A 15446-nucleotide genomic window follows, 5' to 3' on the forward strand; every position below is an offset into this window, starting at 1 on the left:
GGTGGCATGTGCTACCCCTGGAATCTGATTGCCCAACCTAGGTGTCACCCCATTATCCTAAACTATTGATATGTTATTTCTATCGCACTCGTACACAAGTGTTTGAGAGCGCGACAAGGCAAGGGAGGGGAACAGGGGAGAACAAAACAACGATTTTAGTAGGCCCAGTGACATTGAGAACGCGCAAGTGCATGGGAGCGGGTGAGGGGAAAAATGCATGGAAGGGGGGAGAAGTGGAGAGTGCGGAGGAAAGGAGAAACAGATAAATAATGATAAATAAATAAATAATAAGGGCAACAAACAGTGGTAGTGCAGCCAGAAAGTGGCAAGTGCTGGGTTTAAGGCAGCAGACAGGGTAGGTCTGATAAGTGCAGGAAGAAAAAGGGGGGACTGTATGGGTACAGATACAGACCCCAATGCAAGGGGTGGCCCGGAGGAAGTGCTGGAGGATGGCAGGGTGCGAAGGTACCTGGGCCCGGAGGACAGAGGGTGGCCAGGTGCATGGTGCCAAGAGAGAACAGATCAGCAGGGGAGTGGGGGAGCAAAGGCAGAAGCAAAGAGGAAGGTCTTGTTGCGCTTCCGGAACGGGAGATGGGTCTCCTCAGGTTTTAGAGTGGCAGGGAGGCTGTTCCAGAGGAAGGCCCCAGCCGAAGACAGAGATCTACCTACCCCCAGCTCGTTTCTTTGAAAAACGACTTCACCTGAGGGATTTAGAGGTAGAGGAGCGAGGTGCTCGAGAGGGGAAGTATTTGCGGAGGGATAGCTGAAGGTATTTTGAACCCAGGCCCCAGAAAGCCTTGCATCCACTGGGAGCTAATGGAGAGATTTCAGAGCTGGAGAGATACGATCCCAGGGCTTGAGGCCAAGGACAAGTCTCGCAGTCCTGTTCTGGATTAGTTGCAGAGGGCGGAGAGTAGAGGCAGGTAGATTTAAAAATAGGCTGTTCCAATAGTCCAACCTAGAGAGAACCGGATCTTGGGAGACAGTGAGCTTCTGTGGGAAGGAGAGGCAAGGCAGAGTACCTCTGAGGAGGGGCAGTAGGAAGTTTGACTTTTTAGAGACATCAGAGATGTGAGCGGAGAAGGAAAGTGTGGAGTCAAAGATGACCCCGAGGATCTTAGCCTCGCGGGTGGGGGTAGGAGGAGGGCCAAGGGAAGCCGGCCAGAGAGTGAGGGGAAAGGATGGTGAAGGTGTGCCAATGAGGAGGATCTCCGTCTTGCTGCCATTCAGACAAAGATCATTGGCAGCACAACAATCTTGAATGGCAGTTAGGCAATCAGAGATGAGAGAGGGAGAGGAGGTGGCCGAGGGCAGCCTGAAAATGAGTTGAGTGTCATGAGCGTAGCACTGGAAATTTGAGCAGAAAATGGCAACGCAGTGGGCAAGAGTTGCCAGGTATTGGTTGAAAAGCCAGGGCAAGAGGTTAGACCCCTGGGGAACACCACAGGTAGAGAGGAAGATAGATGAAAGGAAGGACCCAAGTTGGACCTGGGATGGTTGATCAGAGAGGAAAGAGGTCAGCCAGACCACAGCTTGATCAGTGATACACAGGTTATCACATAGATGGTTGAGCAGGATGGTATGGTTGACTATGTCAAAGGCAGAAGAGAGATTGAGTTGGATGAGGACAGAGGGAATGTTAGGTCCAAGGTTGGAGAGTAGATCTATGATCATTATCTGTGTGTCCGTCCCACTTCATGCCACCCCTGCATAAGTCAGTGCTACCACCCAAGTCAAAAGAGTCTGGACACGCCACTGACGCCAGCATGTCCCACGCCGTTTGGGAGGGGCTCATCAAGACCTGGTTTTTATTGTCTTTGCCTTTTGTGATTAGTAATTTTGCTTGCCTAAATCCAGGACTACACGTGTGTAAAGAAAGCAATCAGGATTGAATGAGGATTTCCTGGAAGGCGCGGGGGCATGTTGGCATGCGTGCTTTATGATTGGTACAATGAATGCTGTCACACCTTTCCTTTCCTTGGAACGTGTAATACTCCCTGTGTTCTAACATGCTGCAGATGTGTTATCGAGCTCGAACTGTGTTAATGGCTTGCCTCCGCAGTGCACTTTAAATATCAGGTTTGATCCCTGCAATTACTTTGAGCCAATTCTGTTCTTTCCGTGTGGTGCTTGCACATTGGGGACGCGGAGTCACACACAATATTGTCGGTTTCATTTTCGTTATCAACACTACAATACACAAATATCTAGATAACGGTTATATCAGTAAAGTGGGGAAAACACCTGTTAATTTCCCCTCGGTAATAACACGTGAGTAGTTGCCATCTTATCATATCTTCACAGATTTACTATTAAAATTGACAGATTCTCTTTACCTTCTAAACTTCATCCAAATACACACCAGTGATGACTTTGACAAAGATATATTGAGAAAGGGTCGCTCTGCGTCCCGCTGCATTGCAATATAGTGGCACAGAGTTCCCTCAGTATTGAAAGGCAGCTCGGAGATCCGCTGCTTTGGTCTGTCCGTGAAGGGGAGGGATGCTTTTCCCGAAGAGCGGCACGGGGATAGTCCATCTGAAAGGGAGCGACCTCGGAGTCTGCCCTTCCCCGTCTCCCACAAGTCTAGAGATCGAAGTCCCCGTCGCTGTACTGGCCGTGACACAGGCCATGGCAGGAAGGCTGCTGCTGCATCGCTGCAGGACCCTTTGCAGGCGGGGAAATGCTACTTCTAAATCCCCGGAAGCCCTCAGATCACCGGCTCCTACAGCTGTCTGGCCCTCCCCACCTGAAGCTCCCGAGGCCACTGAGGCCCCCGAATATCCCCATTCCAGGGCCCCTGATTCAATAGCGGAAGTCGCCACTGTGTTTACAGCACATGGCTTTTCTCGGTGTGTAAAGCCCAGAAGAAATGTATCTCTGGCTTACCGGTCCTGGGCCCCTGCAATGTCCAGGGGCCCTGGGTCAGCAGCTCTCCAGCGTCCAGCCCCTTCCTGTACCTGCCTCAGCACGCCCGAGTGTGAAGTTTCACATTCCCCTCCACATCCCTGCCCCACTGTGTGTGCACTCCCCAGGACACATCCATCACTAACCCCCAATATCTCTGAATCTGTGGCCCCCAGTCGCACCCTCCCGTTAGATGGCAGCTCTGCCTTCTCTATTGGCACTGCAGATTCCAAGCTCGGCACTATTGCTCCTGTTTCCCCAACAAGCTGTGGCCCAAATTTACGGTGCCCTCCTCTAGCTCTGGCTCCACCGTGTGGGTTTTTAGACCTCAGCCTTTTGCTGCAGGTCGTACCCCCAAGGACTAGCAGCGGAGAGGGAAGGACGCAGCACCAGCCCATCAACGTTGTCTCCTGTGGACCGTGTATGTGTCGGACTAGGACCGCTTCCAGAATCCCTTTCAGAAAAGCCCTAGGACCAATGATCCCTTTTACTGCTGGTGCCAGCGGATGTCCTGCAGTGCGGTTCTACTACAAGAGCGCAAGCCGATCCGATGGGTCCCAGGAACCATATCAGGTGGTGGATCTTCGCAGTGACACCCTGAGCACCCCCAGCACCGAGATGATGAGTGCGATGGTCCATGCAGAGGTCGGAGATGATGTGTATGGGGAAGATCCAACAGTAAATGGTGAGCCAGGACATGCAGCACAACCTTGCCCCTTCCTCTGCTAGATAAATGCATACTTTCATCAGACAGATCTGCTTGCTCTTCTTACGTAGGGTGTCTGCTATATACCTCCATACCAACCTGCCTATCTTCCCTACATACCCATTTTCATGTACAGCGACTTCCTCGCCTTGGTCTGCTTCCATCCACATATATCTTCCCTAGTTGGGTCAATGTGATAATGTCCTGGGGAAAAAAGTGGCCAAAAAATGCCGTTTTTTTTTTTTTGCTGGGACATTATCGCAGTGAACATGCGGGGGACACCCCTGAAACTCCCAAAACCTTTTTCTTTCAAAGGAATCGGGAGACACCACCACTCCCCTTTATTCCATATATATGGTCACCAAATATGTCGCCAGAACGTTTTCCCTGGGACATTATGTATGGCGACCATTATATGGGGACAATATCGGCAGATACCCCCTAGTTGCAGTGGCAGAAGAGCGTCTTCTGGGCTTTTTTTTATATTGCTCTTAATGCCAGAGTCCAGCCTCTAAGTGTGGGACCAGGTATCGAACACACGTTGCTCAGTCTTGTCTTGTTTCCAAGACAAGCGCGTTGGCCCGGAGTCATGCTCCCGGCCCTTCATGGACTCTGCCTCACACCTAAGTGGGAGAGTCACTGGAGATGTGTACATAGCTTCAGATCAATCACAATGAGGCAAACTCATGAAATTCCAGGCCTAATATCAGGGAGCCAGGCCATTGTATGGAAGTAAAAATTCTTCCATGCTTAAATTCTGGTAGTAAATTAATTCCGTGAGAAAAACAGGGGGGGGGGGGGGTTTAATAGGCAAGGAGTTAGAATTCTACTGCCCTGTTTCCAAGTTTGTTAGTAACACGGAAGACAAGGTAGCGAAGGGATATGTTAAAGTTCTGATCTTGGTCACAGGAGTGGTGGAGAGTGTTCAAGGAAAATAAAAACATCACCAAGTTTAAGAATGCTTCTGAGGCTTCCCAGTCGAAAGGTATATTTTAAACACTAAGCTTTGGAAGTCCTCAAATTCCTTGTTCGTATTTTTCGAAGTTTCCCCCCCCACTTTTTCTGGACCTAAAGCATCCAAATCAGGTTTCACCGAAGCACTGGTTTTATAAACAAGTTTCCATCAAATTAAGCAGAAAAATCCAAAACTATCAATGAACAGTGGATTTTTAAATTCACTCCTTCTCACTTATTTGGGCAGTAAGCAAAGGGCGAGGCTGTTCTTCAGAAGCAGGGCAATTTTAAGTGATTCTGTAGCATGCTCCTGAAACCCTGAAAATTAGGCATCCAAGAATCTCTGGTCCACTTCCGCTTTGTCGTGATCACGGTCCATAGCTTGTAATGCTTTTCAGGCAGTGATGGAAAGAAGCATGGGTCCTCCCCTCAACGGAACTCCGAATAGTACCCATGGAGGGAGATCCGGGAAACATGTTGCTTGGATCGCTGGCTGAATCCCACATGATCCATGTCTGCATTCTGAGCAACCGGGAGGCTGCTCACAACCACCCTGCCATTTTCCACCACCTTCCACACATTCCCGCTCCTGTTTCCCTCCGTTCACACCACCCTTTCCACACACCCCGAACCCACTTACCTTATTTCTCTGGCGGCAGTGCCAGCTCCAGATCCCGGGCCGCCATGGAAATGGAAGTGGGGCTCCGCATGGAACCCCACCTTCCATCTCCACGGTAGCCATTTTAGGTACGTATTTTGAGTGAAACGTGACGCCACAAGCGTGTTCTGTTAATTGAAACAAAACACATTGCTATCAGCACCCTAGGTCCTTTGATTGAAAAGTGGCGGTGCTAATAGCAATAAAACGGCACTGGGACTCATCGTTAAAGTCCTCACTGCGCTCGTGGCTATAATTTGGGCCTGGCCGTTACCACCCGGTCAGGCCTGCCAGATCAGGTTTTATTACTATATTAGCGGCCTCATAGAATGTGCAAATGCTGAAACATGGATACAGGCAACAGATTGGAAGCAACGAGGAAGGTACACAGCTGTAGAATAGATAGAGGATGCAAGGATGCGAATTAGAAGTAATCAGGAAATGGCACCTAGCCAAACATAGACTAAGATTAGAAGGGGGCTGTGGTTTTCAAGTGGCGTTTCCATGAGTGAGTACGAAACTAATGAATTTATGATGTGCAATATATCAATGGTCACTATTATACACAAAGCCACACTTCAACCATTGAGACTTATTTGAAGATTGTACCCTGCAAACTAAATCACTCCTAGGGGCTAACAATTTTGAAATGTTTAGGGAATAGCAATTTCGATAGGCCTGGCATTACAAGATTGTATGAGTTTCCAGGATCACATACTTTGGTTAAATTGTGAAGCTGGGATTTGACATAGTCTGCAATTTCATCACTTGACCACATTTGTTCCCAATACTTTTTCTTACAGCCAGGAGCAAATATTTGTGAATTTCTGACGTTCAGAAATTCAAATAATACCCTGTTTTGTAGACCTGGCATAGAAAGTGCTTACATCACATGTCAAACCAACTGGACAATATTTTAAAGAAATTCTTATAGAAACGTGTTCTCCTGAAGTAGAAGGATTGTACTATAGCGTTATTTTCTTCTTCATGAAGGGAAGTATAAAAGTACTGGCGTACTAATTTATGCAGGCCTCCAAAATCCAGGATTCTCATCTGGGTTTTCCATCTGTACTTCAAAGCTTTGAATATATCCAACACAGTTAACTGTGATTAGGTCACCTGGGTATAGCCATTGTTTTACACACAGGTGCAGATTGTTATTAATGGCATGAAGAACATCATTTGCAATTCTACACAAAAGCAAACCGTGTTTTCTTGTCAAATAGGCATATCTGAAAATCAGCTTGCCAGTAACCTTTGATATTTGGTCCGTTCTCTCCTGTCTCTGCCCCTTCGATCCAAATGGCCAAGATGAAAAGAAAGAGAAGGCAATGGGCTAAGCAGTGCCCCAGAATGCAATAAGGCTAATATCTACACCAAAGACAGCACAGCACTATGCAGTGAGATAAAATGATTCTTCCAGAATTACAGTATCGTTCGGTGGCAAATCTGAGTCTCAATACTTTGGTCTCAAAATTGCCTGCCTAGTGACTCACCTGGGTAATGCTGTATGCTCTTCATTGGGGTGGCAGCCCAGTATGTACAACCCTTGTGTGAAGGGATTGAGGGCTAGACTGCACCGTATTGATGCCATATTAGTTTCTATAACTCGTGGTGTTGGGTGCAGGTGTGTAGTTGTTACTATCACCAAAGTTTTTATCAGCTTTAGAGAGAGGAAAAGACGGAGTCTGCCTTGCTGGTATTTGGTATGGTGAACTGCCATATGAATACAGATCTTTTGCAACAAGTGCTTAACACACTGAGCTATCGTCTGAAACGTTGTGGCATGCAACGTTATCAATATGCATTTCAGCTTTGGTTATTGCACATGACCAATATATCGCTCAAAGAAAGGTGAAAATGCTACACCCAAGATAGTGGATACACACCCCTAAATTATTACAGTGAATGCAGCACAGGATTAATTAATCAAATCAGATCTTAGTTATAAATAACAGCCAGGCAGCAGTGTCAGAACTAGGCAATACACTGGCACGTGTTATTTATGTTACTAAAAAATGTGCACTGACTTCTTTTCATCAGTCGGACAGATGGGGCAGGCCGGGTGGGTGTGGGGGGGTCCTCCCAGGGTGGTGCATGGACCATGTGCCCCTTTTGCCCTCCCAGAAAATACCTTTCTGGTCTGTTCAGAAGCATTAGTCCTGTCAGATAAATGATTAGCCGAGCATTTCAGGGAATAAAGTAAAAACCAAGTGGACAGATCTATTCAATAGAAATAATAAGAACGTAATCGAGCTTCAGCATAACAATCAAAATGAAGGTAAGTAGTGCTAAAAAGAACCAACTGTCCCTATGATAAATAATAGACCCATTCCATATAGAAATACCCGACTAATGTGAAGCATAACAGGCTGCAACAAGGTAGAGAAGCAGTTAACACATGGGCAGGAAAATGATCTGATCGGAGCATAAATCACGAGACTGCGGGCAGCTAGAGTTGTGATTTGGGGTGCACAGTAATGGCCACACCTGCCACATGCTAGGTCACTTCAGCTCTCGCCGTGTGCTCTCCCCCTGCATCTCACTGTCTCTACCTCTCTCTCTCTCTGGCACTCAGCCTCTCTTTCCCTCTGCGTCTCTCTCTCTCTCCCTCTCTGTCGACGAGAGTCTTCATTTTATGTGTGCTCTTTCTGCCAGTGTGGTATGAAACGCTCTGTCAACAGTGTATTTCTCTCCATGGCAAGGCAATATGGCCATCTCTCTTCCTCTGTTAGTCTGGTGTTGCAAACTCTGTTCTCTCGACCTGTCTCTGTCAGTGTGGGCTGGTATTCTCTCTCTATCCTCTCTGTTGCTCTCCATCTCTCTGTTTCTCTCTCTAACCCATCTTCTGTCTAGTCCTGTTTCACCCTTTCCCCTGTCTCCCTCTCTCTCTTTGCCCTTCTTAGCACTGTCTTTGTCTTTCTTTTCCTTCCCTCTCTGTCTCTCTCTCTCTCTCACTCTCTCTCCCCTTCGCTTGGTATAGGTATGGCATAGCTTGATTTTATCGCAGAAGATTTGCACGAAGATGATTTTATCAAATTGTTTTCAACACATTTCCCCAGTAATGTATGTGTGTGTTAGGGTAATAATAAAGATGGGGAGGAGTATGGTGGGTGTTTGGGGGTCTCCCCGCATACATTTGTGGAGGAATGTCATAAAAAAATAAAAGAATTTGATGAAATCGTCTTCGAGAAGAAAATCTCAATGGAATCCCCTGGATCTCTTCCGCGTCTCTTACCCTGTTGTTCTCTGTCCATGCATCCGGAAACTACCTATCCTGCTTTCTCTGAATGTCTCCCTCTATCTTGCTCACTTTCTATATATCGCTCTCTTTGCCTCTCGCGCTCATCTCCCCATTTCCTTTTCCCTGACTGCACTTTAGTGTCAGTGCTCTCCCTCCTCCTCGTCCTGAAGGCATCTTGGGATGTGAGGGAATGAGCGGCTGAGCAATGCCCCAGGTGCTTTAGCGTTATGGAAAACCTTGCTAGTTTTGGTGTGGGATACAATAAGGGAATGGAAGTTCTGAGATTGTCTTCTTTGGTTTTATATGTTCGCTGACCAGATTTCACACAATCAAAACCATGACAGGCCCCAAACATAAAAGTAGGACTACCGCTTCACAGTGGCTACCAGCGCAAAGGCTTTACACTTCAGTAGCAAGGTGGGACAGGGATGGATATTGGATGTTCTCTAGTTTGTAATCAGTGCTCCAAATAAGATGTGGAAGTGAGAGTATTTTACTACCTATTTTTTAAAGTTGGGATACAATTAATTTTTTAGGGAGTAAAAATGTAAGTCCAGTTCCCAATGAGAGTATTTTATAAGCGAGTAAAAATATATATGTTTTAACTGAAATGTTTTTGTAATTTATATTTCTTTGCACCTAGTTATTCATGCACATTAAAAGGTACATGTTTACTTCTTCAAATCGGGCAGTTTAAATAGTAGCTTCTTCCTGTGGTACTATGTGCACTACTGGCCCAAACATAGCCATGGAGCTGTGAGGGTGAAAGCACGGGTGCAAGATTCTACATGTCTTATTCCTATTTTTGTTGGGAGTATTTTTACTCCCTATTTACATTTTTTGGGAGTATTTGCCAATTTTTAGGGAGTAAAAGTGACAGATCTTATCTGAAGGGCTGTTTGTAATGTCATAGTTTGGCAGTGATTGCGTAACTTGAAATGCTAATTGTAGTAACCTGAATTTTAAAAACGGTTTGTGGAACTGCAAGTCATGTCATCGGAGCATCATTGCATTGACTCGAATTGAAAATGTGTGTTGCATCGTTCTTTCATCCTATTATTCGGGCAGATGTGCACTAATGCAAACTGACTGTTCTCATCAGGATTCCATGTGGGAACTGCAGACCCCATGCACCTTGTCCTCTCCATCCTCCTCGCCGAACACATTGCCCACCCCCCCTTTGCTAACAGCATCAAAACCAAAGAAAAAAACACAGCTATCTGGAAGAGGCTGGGAGTGCAATTTATTTATGGTTAAACGTACAAAGAAAACTTGGGAGTTGTGCTAGTCCAGTTTTAAAATCACACACATGGACTAAATGAACATTCTATCCAAAGGTTGAGCAGTGCATTAGCTTTCCAAATCCAACAGACTTCTTCCGCAGGTGGAGCAGAGTGAAATGATTTGTAAAGAAAAACCTAGAGGATGGTCCATTCTCAAATCCAGATTAAAGATGCATTGTAAACTTCATTGGCTGAAGGAACAGTACACATGGAATGGAATGCACGTTTGGAATTATCTAAAAGACCACAAAAACTCCTGGGAGCAAGAAACACATATAATGGTTTGGAAATAGTGCATATTTCTAGTTAGTACTACTGTTCAGAAACCTAAAATGGGCACAGGGCACTGAGACCGGACATCTAAGGCATCTAAGTTCAAATGGATGATGCCCATAAATGGGCGTGGGACACACTGAGATGACAGCAGACATTACACAGTTCAAAAAGGAGTCCTGCCTTTTGCATTTGCCGCACTGTATGCAGTTTAAGAAATCCTTGTGACCCTTGAGGCCCACTGAGGTAACATAGGAGACTACACATTTTGTACCACAAGCGTATATTTTGTGGTATATGCCAGCCGAGAAACCTTAGCAGCTGCGTTACAATCACTTCAATGTGCTGAAATGGCACAGAGGCTGCAAAGCACATTTTATACCCTTTGGCTGTCAGTTACCATCCAGCACTAACCCACGTGAATGGGATTGTTCAGGACCTACAACCAATACTTAGTTGTGATGATGAGCTCAGACATTTCCATGGAACGATCCCTGGTTGTGTATTAGCCACTGAGAAACCTAGCACAGTCTCCTACCAGGAGTGCCTTACCACAAGATATGATCTGATATAATAGTCCATTTATATAGCGCCTATACACAATTGTGTTTCAAAGCGCTTCAAGGCAAGGCAGGGAACAAGGGAAAATACAATGACGTTCTTACAAGCCATGAACATTAAGGATGTGAAATTAACCATCGTACCCGGCCTGACGACATTTCAGATAGTGCAAGAGCTAAGACATAGATAAGGAAGGGAGGGGAAGAGTGGGAAGGAAGTGGAAACAGACAGGCGACTACTGTACTAGGCCGGATGACATTTCTGGTAGAGCCAGAAAAAAACAAAAGGTGAGAGAGAGGGGTGCAGAAAATGAGGGGAGGAACAAAACAAGCGACTGTCGTACTAGGCCTGATGACATTTCAGATAGTGATGGGTGGGGGAACAAGTAAGGGAAGGGGAGCGGAGACCAACGAGGTTGCTATCATACTAGGTTCAGGGACAATTCTGATAGAGTAAGTGCATAGAAGGGGAGGAAGGGAGGAGATAGGAAAAGGGAGAGGAGGAGAGAACAGAGTAAGCAGTCATAAAGGGTGGAGAAGCAAGAGGGGAGAGCGCGATCAAGAACACAGAAGACCTGGAACTTACCAATGCCATGTTGGGAAATGCAAGACATGCCAACACATCTGCACAGGATCCGTCATAACAACCCCACAGAACTGAGCAATGCAGTTACAAGTGACATACAACTGCAGATCATCATCCAATGTAGTATATCATCCAATGCAAAACAAACGCACACAAGGAATGTATATAGGTTATATCTGCGAGGAGCTGCATGAAAGGACGAAGCAAAATGGGTACACCATCTCCAACCACAAAACAGAAACACTAGTGGCTCCATGCTTACTGAGGATGGGCACATATTGCAGGATGTGCATGTGATGGATTTTAAAGGTGACCTCTGGACTACCACACACCGAAGAGCAGGAGCTCAAGTAGATGCTAACCTGAAAGATGGAGGTCTGAACATATGTCTACTTTTTATAACCCACTATGGTCAACTTTGAGCCCATCTCCTCCAATGCAATCACATCAACAGAAGACAACTCTCTAGTGCCAGATGTTGGAGCTACTGATCTTGTCCCCATGGTGGTGAGGGTGCAGGACACCGACAACAGACATCTTGGGCATCTAAGCTCAGTTGGTTGGCACCAATTACTGAGAATGATGCACAATGAAATACCATTGGACACTGCACTGACGAGCAGTGCGTAGTGGGTTGTGCATTTATCCTATTGTATGCTGTGGAAGAAACCATTGTGAGGCTTGAGGAATGCTGGGGTTACATAGGAGACTGCACCAGTTAAACCCAAGAGCACGTTGCCCATACAGCAGGAGTTGAGGTGACTTTCATTTCTATTTTTTGTTAGTTATTGGTATGTGTGCGTACTGCAGCCAGTGTACCCGTTCAAGAGAACTACACACAATTAGTGGTTACTACCTCACTCCTCAAAGGAGAAACAGGTCATTGGTTTTAATTAGAGTGAGATCCTTTCCAAGAAGGAAGGCTTTTATGAGAGACTGACTGCTGTTTATTCTCTGCAAAAGGTCATTATGAAGTTTTACTAACATTGTAAACTGCCTATTTTAACATTCTATTTACAATGTTCATTTATAATGATCACTTCCAGTATATATTTTAGACTTAATAAGGATATTACACACGTCTTACTGAGCAAAGCACATTATCAAAACCTACAATAATCATATAAATGAGTATCCTATTTTACTCTTTCCAACAAAAAAAAAAACTATAAGATATGGGACACATGGCCCCGATGAGAGTTTCTGGCAGCTTTGCATAAAATCCAAGCACATTTATTGGAACATAAAAATGATTTTGGAACACCTGGCCCGTATGGGGCCCATATGGGGCCAGGTGTGTGAGGGGAGAGCTACATATAAATATGTTAACATCAACGGGGAAGGATGTGAGGCAGGGATATAAATAAAGAAACAGACATTATAGAGGGTTTTTATTAAGGTTTATTACGAGTGTATGTGCTACTACCTGGACACTTATAATATTTTACTGGTGTACCCCCGATTGCAAAGGATACAGAGAATCTTCATCACTCGGAGACAATGGGCGGGCCTCCCCTGTTCAGGGGGCCATGGACTGGATTGCAGAGATGACAGAAAGAAAGAAGATCTTTGGAGATAATGCTTGAAGGACACAAGGAATGCAGAGGATTGAAGAGAAGGCCCTTGGGGAAATGCAGCCTCGAGCATTCCCCCCGAACTTGATTATTTACTATGCGCTTATACACAAGTGTTTCAAAGCGCAACCATGCATGGGAAGGGAAGACATGACAAACAATCTTACTAGGCATGATACATTCAGATTATGCAGGTGCATAGAGAAGGAAGTGCATGGGGAAGGGGGAGGGGGCCGACAATATGGACAAGCGCACCCAGTCCCGTCAGAACATGGGTTAAGTGCAGAGAGAAGGAAGGGATTGTTGAGCTGGGCTATGGTGGGCTATGGTTTCTGGACTGCCTGGTCGAGGTTGGGGCTCGGGCTACATGCCGCAGGTAGCCCCAGTGTGCACAGTACTTAGACCGCATGTTGGGGTGGCCTGCAGCCGATTGGCCTGATGGCAGAGTGGGGAGGACCCAGAAGATGACCACGTCCTATAGGTGTGGAGCAGACCGGGGAGTAGTTGGTGTCCCTGGCTTCATGAGTGGTGCAGTCCAGGTAACAGAAGGCGGCCTGTGGGCAAGTTAGCCCACCCTGGGATCATCCCAAGCCCTGGAACCCCCATGCACCCCTTAGAGAAGATGCTGGAGGGTGTCATAGGCAAGCCAGCATGCCATGTGGCCATAAGTGGTGGGCTGGGAAGATCCGTAAACCTTACCGGCCCACGCTGCATTTGCAGGGAAGCCCACAGAGAAAAAGTGGCCTGGTGACCTCTGCCTACCCCAGGGCCAGTCATGGGGGGGCAGCAAAGGAGAGGGCCCACCAGTTCATTGGTTGCAGATGCACAGAGACCCTGGTTGCCACGCCCAACATGGTCGGGGGGATGCAGAACAATTGCTCTGTGCCATTCATTAAACACTTGGTGGAGATGGGCACGATCCTGGTCAGTTGGGGCCAGCCTGTAGGTGAAAGGCCCTGCCTCCCTGCCGACTGGGCTTGCGTCCACTATCACTTCCGTGTGCCAAGTCGGGTCAAAATAGGCAAGGCGATGGGCTTCTGCGAGGGCTAGCTTGATGTCTTTGAACGCTCGTTGACACTCAGGTGTCCTTTCGAATGTCGCCTCTTTCTGTAGGAGCCTCCTAAGTGGCTCTGTTAGTGATGCATAGTGTAGGATATACCTGGTGCAATATCCAGCCATCCCTAGGAAGGAGCGGACGTCTGCGGCCTGTTGTGGTTCGTTGAGGTGTGTGATTGTGTCAACTTTTTCAGGGTCCGGCATCATCCCCTCACTTGAAAAGATGTGTGACGAATTTGAGCTTCGCCTTGCTGGATTGGCATTTACTGATGTTGAGCGTAAGGTCAGCAGCTTGTAGGGCTTCACAGGTGGCAAAAAGGGCAGCATCGTGGGCTTCCTTTGACGACCTGAAAATGAGGATGTCATCACTTTAATTGAAAGCTCCTCGTGTAGGTCTGATGATTTGGCGCACTGCTTCCTGGTACATTTAGGCAGCGAAAGAGATGCCGGAATTTAGTCTCCGGTACCTGAACAAGCCATCCTGAGTTGCGAAGGTTGTAATTGCTCTGGAGTCGGGGTGTAACTCCAGTTGGTGGTAACCCTGTAATAGGTCGAGTTTGGAGAACATTCGGGCGTTGTTTAATTGCACTATCATGTCCTCGATGCAGGGACCTGGATGTCTATCGCGTTGGACAGCGGTGTTCGCCACTCTCATATCAACGACAGGTGTAGCTTGCCCTCTTCCTTGGGTACGATGACAAGAGGGGAAACCCATGGTGTTGGTCCAGTCACTGGCTCGATGATGCCGTCGGCGAGTAACTGTTGAAGTTCGTGCGATACTGCTTCCTGGAGGTGAAATCCGATTCTTCTTGGATGTTGTGGCACCGGTCTTACGTTGAGGTCTATGTGTAGTTTGATTGGGGTACCTTTGAGTTTTCCTAATACTGAGCAAATTTTGGGAAATTTCTGTACAATGTCCTCTTGTGTGATGAGGTTTTGAGTTTGCCAGCGTAGGATCGTTCCGATCTTTTCCCTTGGTTCTCATCGGCTCGATGTAGCTGTGATGGTGTTGCCCGCTCTCATGTGGATTTCGATCAGGCCAATGCGAGAGGCGGTGTGATAACTGAGTAAACATCGACCTCTAGTGAGTGATCGAATGATGTGGATGGTGGTGTCCGCTTGTCGTCCATTTAGGAGCAGACGGAATGTGAACTGTCCAATGGTCTGCAGGGGCATGGCTGCACCCCACTGGAAGATTCTCGAGTGGGACAGCTGAAGCGCTGGTGGGTTTGGAATTGTTACATATTCTTTTTCACCCATGATGTTTACAGTGGCGCCTGAATCTACCATGAAGTGAAAGAAGCAGTTTTCCATTTTGATTGCAATTTTGGGGGCTTCCCTGGCTTCTTCGGTGTCAAGTATAAGTTTGACATATTCGTCATGGTTGTGTGGGTCGTAGTATGTGGTATATCCGGTCGTTGCAGGATCGTGATAGAAAACCTCATCCCCGTAGCCTTCTGGTGGGTTGTCGTATTCGTCTGTTATGTAAGAGGGTTGGCCAGTGTGGTCGCTTGTTTGTGGATATTCATGCTCCTGGTACTCATTAATGGCCCTCACGTATCGTCGTTGATTCTGTTGGTAGAACCTTTGTTGTCAATATTGTGGAGCTGGTGGGCGGAACGGCATCCTGACCGGTGCTTGGGGG

At 46.8% G+C, this 15446-nt stretch overlaps 1 protein-coding gene across 2 annotated transcripts in view; it reads left to right on the plus strand.

Moving 5' to 3' along the window:
- The first annotated feature begins 2423 nt into the window (after nt 1–2423).
- LOC138583209 (uncharacterized protein R102.4-like) overlaps nt 2424–15446 on the plus strand; it is a 137109-nt gene continuing 124086 nt past the window's right edge. Inside the window, exon 1 of one of the 2 annotated variants that reach the window (XM_069655245.1) lies at nt 2424–3592. In XM_069655245.1, the coding sequence (XP_069511346.1) occupies nt 2503–3592 (1090 nt within the window). In that variant the 5' untranslated portion in view covers nt 2424–2502. The remainder of the gene's footprint in view (nt 3593–15446) is intronic. The other variant, XM_069655244.1, reaches the window with a different exon arrangement.

The sequence above is a fragment of the Ambystoma mexicanum genome, chromosome 3q (genome assembly GCF_040938575.1).
Source record: "Ambystoma mexicanum isolate Mex_15411 chromosome 3q, UKY_AmexF1_1, whole genome shotgun sequence".
In the NCBI taxonomy this organism is placed as follows: domain Eukaryota; kingdom Metazoa; phylum Chordata; class Amphibia; order Caudata; family Ambystomatidae; genus Ambystoma; species Ambystoma mexicanum.